Here is a 9,595-nt window from a genome sequence, read left to right as displayed (position 1 = left end):
CTACTTGAAAATATTACCAAACACTTCTTTATTCCAAATGCTGAGAGAATGGGCAAGAGTAGTAGTTTTAACCTGTAAATCACCAGAGCAGTTGTTCCAAGTTCCATTAACCATATCCATATAGCTCTCATGCTGCATCCACATAGCATGAAACCTGAAAGGAGAATTTCTTCTGGTGGTCCTACTGTTGTGGTTGAGTTTGACAAGAATAGGACAATGATCAGATTTCATTCTAGCCAAATGCATAATACAAGCATCAGGAAAGAGGAGCCTCCAATCACAGGAACAGAAACCTCGATCAAGTCTTTCTTTTACAAAGTTATTTTTCCAAGTATAATCAGCACCTTGGTATCCCATATCAATTAAACCATTCCTACACACCCAATCTTGCATACCACCAAATCTGTAGTGCTGAGATCCACCAATCTTATCAGAATAGGACAATAGTTCATTAAAATCTCCCACAATCAACCCAGGAAGCTTAACTCGATTAGCCAGGTTATCCAAGTAACTCCACAAATTGCTTCTAGAAGTATTACAAGGGCTAGCATATATGCCAGTTAACATCTAGCTCTGAGAATCATTCCAACCAACTCTCACAGAGATGGATTGAAAAGTAGTATCAATAATATCAATAGTAACCTTGTTTCTGTTCCAAAGTAACCAAAGGCCACCAGAAAAACCATTGGCTTCCATCACTTTATAGTCAGTGAAACCAAGAGAAAGTAAGTATTTCCTTGCCCCCTCAAATTGGATACGAGGCTCACAAACAAACAATAAATCAACATTGTGCATTTTCACTAAGTCCTGAATTGAGGACCTGAATTTCTCACTCCTAGCTCCACGAGCATTCCAAAAAAGGATGTTATCCATAAAATTAGTTAGGAGGAGATGGGTGGAAACCCAGATTAGGCATCAACCATACCATCCCCAACTTGGGAAGGCAGGTTATCATCATTGGTCAGAATGCTATTGTCAGCAAAGATCTTCTCGACAAAACACTCAGAAACAAGGTTATTGGAATTTTGGATGTCATTACCAGCTATATTATCCTCAGGGGGACAGTGGCCAAAGATAGCAGAAATTCCCTTACCAAAAACATTAGCATCCACATTCTCGAAGGAAAGCTTCTTGAACACATGAGGCTGATGTTTAGTAGTGGAAGAAGTGGTACCTTTGGATTTCCTTTGGTATTGGAAAGCAGATTTTGAAGTATTACAACTGTCAACATTGTTGGACACATCTTTCATTGGAACTCGTGCCATAGTTTTCAAGGTCCCCAAGGATGAGGTACCAATACCAATATCATTGGTGCTGAATTGGCACCAGCTTTAGCAGCACTTGGCTTGTTGAAATTCTTCTTTTTATCCTGGAAGCTAGCCCACAATTTCACAATGGGAGGGGTTAAAGGTTTGGTTGCATTATCAATAATAGTCTCAGGTTCATGAGAAGGCAGTTCCTCCTCATCTTGTAGCACAGTAAATCGAGAACCCTTGTTGATAGTTTTCTTTGCTCCCCCACTATCATTGGTTCTCCTCTTATTCCTGTAATTCATTAGCATCCATGGCCCCATGTCCTCCTTGAGAATAGAATGAGCTTGGGAAGTGTCCATGTCCTGTTGAGAATCAGAAGTTGCTTTGGGCACCATTACCTGTTCATTGGTGTTACTACCGGCATCCTGATCTTGAGAGTTAACACTTGGTTCAGTGTGCAGAGTTGGGCACTTGTCCTTAGCATGACCAAAACAACCACATTCAAAACAGATCATAGAGATTCCTTCATAAACAACATGGTAGGCAACAGATTCCACCTCAACAAAAGGACGCAGGGGTTTGCTAAGATCAACTTCAATACAGACTCTGGCAAATTTGCCTCTAGCTTGGCCAATAGTAACTTGATCAACCTTAACAACATCTCCTAGAACTCTGCCAATTTTAGCCACAGTATAATCCTTAAAGAATTTGACAGGCAAGCCACAGTTTCGGACCCATAAAGCCATATGATCTTTGCTTGCAGCATCTCTAACTATTCGGTTAGCGTCTTTCACTTAATGAATCACGCGTTTTTGGGCGATACGTTTTTGTATTTCTATGAGAAGCTCTACGGCACCCACGATTCCCAAGGTTTTTCCGTACCAGCTTCTTCTACCTATACCGCAGTTGAAGCACCTAAAGGAGAATTTGGTGTCTTTCTGGTCAGTAATGGAAGCAATCGTCCTTACCGTTGTAAAATAAGAGCATTGCCACAAGCGGGAAGTACCTAAGAAGAAGACAAGTTCTGAAATTAAGTAGCTTGACTCGCAAAAGGCGACGAAGTACAGGTCTCACTCTACAAGTTCAGTTCGATGAGCTCCTATATTTTCCCAATAAACTCATTCAAAGGATCAAAATCAGGTCTCCACTTTCTAACAATCAAGGTTTGACCGACCAAAATCCAAGGTCCACCACACAACACACTATTCATATCTTCTTCCAAATTGAATTTGACAATGAAGAAGTCATTAGGAAGATCAATGAGGTGCCAACCCCCTTTGACTTGCCATTTCCTTCTTAACCCTTTCAACATGAAATCGAAAGTATTCGTAGAGTTTGGTTTACCCATGAGCTTAACAACAACAGCACACCGCCAATCAAAGTCAAGTTTATTGTGTACCTTCTCAGAGAACGAGACATTTTGGCCATGTTTGCCTTGAGTGTAGGAGCAATCCTCATCGGTGAATTCAAAGTCCTCAGTCATGGTCTTGCTGTAGCGATTGACCGGGTTTTTCAACTTGCTCACATAGCTCGCATCAGTTTGCTGAATTGGAGTGGGTTGAATGGAAGAATCAAGATCTTCCATGAGAAGTGCTTCGAGGTCAGACGAAATATCGCCTCCATTCTTCGTACGTTTCCGTTGCATCATCTGAAAATCTCTTGCTCCGCCGCTTCCCGGTGGAAGGGCGGAGAACACAAACGCCGGAGTCGCCACCAGTGCCTTCAAGAAGCCGGAGATAGCTCAGGGAAGGCGAGATCGACGGCCAATCGGGAGAGGAGTTGAGTAACAGCAAATGGGTTTTGGGGAAAGCGCGTGAGGCGCGTTCCAGATCTAGAGTCAGAGAGTCTTTTTCAAATTCTGAGCCAACTCCAACTTTAACTCCATGACAATGAATTAGTTTTCCTAAATCCAAAAATTCCAAACTAGCACAAGCAGGGAGGATGCTGACCAGTGTAACCACATTTGGTTGGGAACCTGAAGCTACCATGTCGTGCAAAACACTCAACCCTTCTTTATAGAACCCATTTTTCACATAGCCTGCTATCATTTCAGTCCAGGAAATTATGTTCTTCTCAACCATTTCGTTAATAACAAGTTCTGAGTTCAAAGTTTCACCGTTCTGTGCATACATACTCACCAAGGAGCTCTGAACAAATACATCAGAACTAAACCCATTTTTAATTATGTTACAATGCACTTCTTTCCCTTCTCTCAAAGCCGATTGCACCGCACAAGACCGAACTACGTACAAAGGGAAAAGTATAGTTATCGAGTGAAAAACCACTTCGATGCATTTTTCTGTACAAAGCTATGGCTTCATGACAAGGTCCCCGATCAGCATAACCCCTTATCAAGGTGTTCCAAACATCTCTTTCAGGCATGGCATTGAACAGGCTCCGTGCATAGTCCATGTGGGGCCATAGAAGAAGGCAAGAAGCCAGAGTTACAAGCTTTGTTTAAGAGGGGGAGGTTTTGATAGTACCCAGTTTCAATGATTTTAGCATGGATGCATTTAAGGTCTGAAAGAGAAGAGCAAGACTGTAAAATGTGGTTCAAGCATCATATACATGTTGGTGAGAAATCAAGGTGCAAAGCAAGGATGGTTCTAGGAAGCATGAAACAGAACAATCCACCCAAACACTTCCTTGGGCTATATAAATGAGGTACTCATGATTTTATTTAAGATAATGGAAAGGTAATTCAGTGACCCAATGCTCCGGTCATTATCTCTCCACAAAACTAGGATAAAGGAATAGCTTGGGCAGACAACCGGCAAAAACTTTGCTTTCAAAATAATTAAAAGCATTACTAATTATTCAAAAAAAAAAAATTAAAAGCATTACTAAGTATGAATCTGATCAAATCAGACATAAATGAGAAAGAAAACCAGCTCAACAACTGAAATCCCTAAAGCTTAGGACGGAGAAACTTGTTGACATGCAACCTAATCTAAATCATAAAACACATTACCAAAGCTTTATTCAACCAAGGGGTTTTCATTATCAAATTTCATTGTATTGAATTCACATTTCAAATTTTCAATAGTGCTGAAAACACAACTACAATTTCGATCCAAAACAATTTTCAAACTTGATAGGAAGCAATGTATGAATTGGCAATTGCGGGTATCAAATTTGGGGCCTAAAAGATTTTCTGGGTGTAGGCTCAAAATTTGGGCTTAATTTAGTTCGGCGAGACTCGATAATAGGGGTGTCTAAATCAAAAATACCTGAACATCTGAACATTGGCTTCGTAAAAAAATGCTTCGGAACCCAAAATGAAATTGTTTTGATTCATTATTTTCCTAAGAAAACTTGAATACCTCAAATAATGAATTGCGGTTGGTTCGATCCCACAAAGAGTACGTAGACAATCTAGCGATCTACTAGATCTAACCACGACTTCAAATCGAATCCCTGACTTCGCCAGTCAAATTCATCTGATCTTCTTCACTTGTCAAATTCACCCAAACACCAAGAAATATCCAACCCTTTCCAAATTACCCAAACATCAAGAGATTTAAACCTCAAAAATATCTTAAACACAAATCCAAAAATAAATGGGTCATTTACCCATTTAATTTTCAAATGCCTGAAACTACATGTGCGATCAACCACAAGGGTATATAGGCAATCTAAAACAAATAATCTATATGCAACCGCATCCTAAATACTATTTCTATTCCAACAATTCAAGCTCTCAAATGAATCATTCACATATTACAACTCTTGAACGATGAGTGGCATGATCCCTTTCCCGATACAAAATCAACCCATCATAAATTTCAGATGCAGCCGCAAATACATACTGCCAGCTTGATTTGTAACACTCTTTAGGTCGGACACCCTCATATTTTGGTTGGTGGTGATTGGTTTTGTGAGGATCGGATGACTTAAATGAAAGTTTATTGAAGGATTATGATATTAGAAATGTGTTAAGACTGATTTCCAGGTTTTTGAATAGCCTATTTTACGAGAAATTATGTCAAAATTTCAATAGAATCTCTCTATAATTTGGTCTACACAAGTTCAACTCGAATTCCAAGGTAGAATACATCTCTCTGTAATACAATTCGTTATACTTATTACACGAGTATACAACACATGGTAGGCTCAAAGGTAAGGCATTACCAATAGCATCATCCAAAACAAACGAAATTTCCAACCAGTACCACAACTACACTAATAATATTCATTAAGAATATTTTAGGTATACCAAAATTACATGTGCATTCCTGAAAAATTCCTTACTCACTCCTCAAGGAAAGTGGATTCACACATAAATATACTCTCCTTACTCCCTTTTCCTGTACTCCATTCCCTGCTTCAAGGACTCCAACCTTTTCCTGCAAAAAACACGGATGCAGGTCAGATCCATCTGTGCCCAGGGAGGATACAGACCCATGTGGAAGGTCTTGGTGAATCCACGCCTTGCTACATCAGAAATGCAATTATATGAACAAAACCTACTTGGTGTCTGTAAGGCGACCGTGCAAACTCCATCTCTGGCGAAATCCTTCTATGCCTTCAAGTCCACTAGCGAGAATCAAGCGCCTACAGAAGCAGAACAAAAGATATTTAAATGATAGCACCCATCATATACATGTTAGTGAGAAAGTAAGGTGCAGAGCAATGATGGTTCTAGGGAAGCATGAAACAGAACAATCTACCCTAACACTATTCCTTGGGCTAGATAAATGAGACAATTATGATTTTAATTAATACAATGGAAAGGTAATTTAGTAACCTAAAGTTCAGGTCATTATCTCTCCACAAAACTTGGATAAGGTATAGCTTGGGCAGACAACTGGCAAAAACTTTGCATTCAAAATAATTTTCATTCGATCTTATATAAGAAGAAGAAATTGCAGTGCAGAGGATAATAAATCCACTAAACTTAGAGAGCTATCAACAACAGAGACAACAGCTACACAGAGAACCAGAAGAACCATAATTTCAAGAAGCTAAACAACAGCTGCACTCCAATTTCCAGAACAGATGAGAAACAGGTGCAACAGAAACACAGCAAACAAAAGACAAAGGCTAATAGATAAGAATCAGGACTCTTGAGAAAACAAAAAAGGAACTGCCCCTAAACTCAGAAGAAATTAAAGTACATGAAGTGTAAGGAAATGCACCTAAAATCAGGCATTACCACTTTTTAGTTGCAGCAAATTTGTGATGGGTAATAGGGCTTTGGGTAGAGTGCTGGTACGTCGAAAAACTTTTTGCCATTCCATTCCCAGGCTATATAGATGGGAAGAGAGGTGGGTAGGTCCACATTAAAGCTTTCCAATCCTTTCCTACGCGATTTATGATCTCAATTTTGAATATATATATATATATATCACTCAGTTTCTTTCATTCCACTAGATTGTAAACAGTTTGGTGCAGAAAATGCTGGAAAGGCTAGCATAGAAACTTGCAGAGAACTCCAAAAATTGTATCTGCCAGCTCCTAAAACAAATGCACCAAGTTCTCAACCAGAACAACACAAATAATAAACTATGAACTTATCCGCCGATCAGTGAAATATAACTACGTTAAATCACGCCTATAATCTGGTGTTAAGGCCTAAGGACTGAAAGATACCATCATGCATGCAGTGTAAACTTGGTATAAGAAGTTAGGACGCAATTAATTTATCCTATTTCAAGAAAAACTCACATAGGAAAACTAACAATAAAATACCATGACAAAGGTTGACTGGTTGTGCCTGCCAATCATTGCTTGAATTAACATATGACATGATGGTATGACATGATGGTACAACAATGAAGCAAAGTGCTTCAGGTACTTCATAGCTACTTCCATTACTTGTAACCATTTCAGAACATACCTATCTAATGATGTGACCTCTGTTTCAAGCTGAGAAGCTCTTTCCTTTGCATCATTTAAAGGCATCGACAACCCCAGTTTCTGCTCACTGTCCTGAAGTCGTTTCCTCAGTTCCCGATCCTGCAGATGCCAACAAAAGCAAAGCATTAGAGTCAAATACTCTGCCAACCTCCATACAAGACATAAACATTGAAGAGAGGCAGAAGACAAAATCCATAGTAAACATCTCACTCTTTTTTCAGCACACTGTTTATACATAGCAAGCTCATCTTGACAGAATGGCTCAATATCATTGATTTGTAGACCTGCAATACAACGACTTCAGTGTAAAACAATTTCTAATAGCAAAAGTTTTGGTCCAATCCATCAAGAAACCAACTATACCTATGCCCCAGGTTGTTTAAACTAGAATCTACTACACGATCAAGCAAACCTCTCTGATAATTCACAAACGGTAGGAAACTGGTCAGTTTGTTTGTTTTTTTTTTTTTTACTATTATTATTTCATGGTTTCTGTTCTTTAGGGGAAACAAAAAAAGAGAGTATCCAAATCTACTTTAAGCATATGATGTGAAGGTGTACTTTGACAACAGCAACTATTGATTTAAAACTTTAAGGTTTATTTGACTATTATGGATTTCCCCATTTCCAGTTATTTCAAAAACTTAGCAAACAGAGGCCTATACAGTCTATGCTATGCATTTCAAATTGTTTCCCCTGCATTAAAATAAATAAATAAATAAAATATATAGAATGCATGGAACGAGTTGAATTCATTATAACAATAAAGTACACAACTCACATAGAAATAGATTCTTTAAAATCCCATCACACAAATCAACACCTTCAAGCACATGAGAAGCAATTTCTTGTGGAATTATTGGTGATGGCGGGCCCATCATTAGATCATCTCCCACCAAAATGGTTTCCTCCATAGTTGGTTGTGAATCAACTGCAGCCCAGAAAAGGCAGCATCAAAATCTTGATTATAACTCAGTTACAAATTCAAGAAATATATCATTTGGGCTAAATAATTTCTGACATTCTCATCAACAGTGAAAGGAAAAAAAAAGAGAGAAGTTGGGATTGGATGTCAACAGGTGACAGGTTGAGGTGACAACATCAAAGGAGGAGCTTGTTACATATTATTGAGGCAACAAGTGAAATTGGATAGTGGAAACTACGACAATTCTTCATAATTCAGAAATTTAATATTCTGGAACGAGGCCTAAAAATCATGACTATCAATAGATTAATTTACGGAAGAAGGCCATTTAGTTGAACTCATATTCGTTGTTTTAAAATTCTTTTTCAAAGCCACCAGAACAAAATCGTTTAGCATCAAATAACTTATTGAAACCAAAGTAACATAGTGCTAGAGTACAAGGTAATGCAATTGAAATCATGAGGATTGTAAAGATAGTGAGACAATTTTGTGGACACAAGACCATTACAGCAGTAGACTCGATTCCAATTTTCATCAACGCACAAAAAACAAAAACAAAAAAAAAGTAAAAGTTGTTAAGAGTCGAGACTATCAACACGACGAATACTAATAAACATCAAAGCATATAACTCTGCACGTACCATCCATGGTTGCTTCTTGTTAACCTTCCACGACCAAAAGCTGTGGTTACCCAAAATGCAGACTTGACGACTGAAGGACAGTAGAACCTGGAGATTATAAAAGAAAAACAAAAACAAGATGAATGAAACAATGGATACAGTCTTTCTGTGAATTGCGGCATTTTATGGAACATATTGAGAGAATTGTCGGAACCCAGTAGCTGTATAAACATTTCACTTTTTTAACAACATGGGTATTGGAGAAAGACCAAGTCTGAAACAAAATCAGTTTCAAAGATTTCAGGATCATGTAGAATGTTAACAACGAGCGTTCTATGAAACTATATGTAAACTATACTGGGACCCTTGCCCATTGAAAAATAGAGCAGTTCAGCTTGGAGGTTGCCTTTGTGGCATTTTATCAAACACCTGGTATGCATCATTTGCAACACCAGCTATTTCACTTTCAGCTGCCCTAAATTAATCAAAAGCATATTCCATGATCAACCTTAGACAGAATTCAACGAAATAGAAAAGATTTCTCACCCAAGTGACAGCTTTTGAATTAAAGATAAAAACAAGGGAAATTCTAGAGAGAGAGAGAGAGAGAGAGAGATGAAAATATTGGCTCTTACCTTGTGATATGAGTGAGGAAAACCAAACAGAAGGAGAGTGCTTGGCTTCAGTTCAGTTCAATTCATATGAAAAAGGCTAAATAAGTGAAATGAGACACTTCCCTAGGCAAATAAAAACGTGGTGCTGTATTTGATAAATATTTATCAAATGGTGATTTTTTTTTTTTTTTTTGGGTATAAGTCTCTCTTTTGTATGAGCTCATATATAAGCAAGTCTTGTGGCTCAATCTAACTTATTTTACCTAGGCCTGGCAATTCAGCTCATGACCCGTTAATCGCCCGCTTAAAACTCATTTATTTCCG

The 9,595-nt window shown here is 38.3% G+C and overlaps 3 protein-coding genes and 1 pseudogene across 5 annotated transcripts; all 4 read right to left on the bottom strand.

Annotated features, from left to right (window-relative positions):
• LOC133730577 (uncharacterized) lies at window positions 1-567 on the bottom strand. The gene has a single exon (XM_062158137.1). The coding sequence runs from the start codon at window positions 565-567 to the stop codon at window positions 1-3; it is 567 nt and encodes a 188-aa protein (XP_062014121.1).
• Window positions 568-1,270: 703 nt separating this feature from the next.
• LOC133730576 (uncharacterized) lies at window positions 1,271-1,999 on the bottom strand. Its single transcript, XM_062158136.1, has one exon. The coding sequence runs from the start codon at window positions 1,997-1,999 to the stop codon at window positions 1,271-1,273; it is 729 nt and encodes a 242-aa protein (XP_062014120.1).
• Window positions 2,000-2,854: 855 nt separating this feature from the next.
• Window positions 2,855-3,813, bottom strand: LOC133730573 (pentatricopeptide repeat-containing protein At2g13600-like; annotated as a pseudogene).
• Window positions 3,814-5,257: 1,444 nt separating this feature from the next.
• LOC133732288 (uncharacterized) lies at window positions 5,258-9,447 on the bottom strand. 3 transcript variants are annotated; one of them, XM_062159801.1, is made up of 7 exons: window positions 9,293-9,447; window positions 8,679-8,765; window positions 7,936-8,043; window positions 7,323-7,396; window positions 7,093-7,211; window positions 5,724-5,807; window positions 5,258-5,599 (listed from the first exon to the last, which is right to left on the bottom strand). In XM_062159801.1, the coding sequence occupies exons 2-7, from the start codon at window positions 8,683-8,685 to the stop codon at window positions 5,548-5,550; spliced, it is 444 nt and encodes a 147-aa protein (XP_062015785.1). In that variant the 5' UTR covers window positions 8,686-8,765; window positions 9,293-9,447; the 3' UTR covers window positions 5,258-5,547. The 3 variants fall into 3 exon arrangements, with proteins under 3 accessions (XP_062015785.1, XP_062015784.1, XP_062015786.1); XM_062159800.1 differs by having other exon boundaries at window positions 7,894-8,043; window positions 9,293-9,445; XM_062159802.1 differs by lacking the exon at window positions 7,936-8,043 and having other exon boundaries at window positions 9,293-9,446.
• Window positions 9,448-9,595: the final 148 nt, after the last annotated feature.

Source organism: Rosa rugosa, chromosome 2 (assembly GCF_958449725.1).
Source record: "Rosa rugosa chromosome 2, drRosRugo1.1, whole genome shotgun sequence".
NCBI classification, from domain to species: Eukaryota; Viridiplantae; Streptophyta; class Magnoliopsida; order Rosales; family Rosaceae; genus Rosa; species Rosa rugosa.
This window is presented reverse-complemented; position numbering and strand designations above follow the sequence as displayed.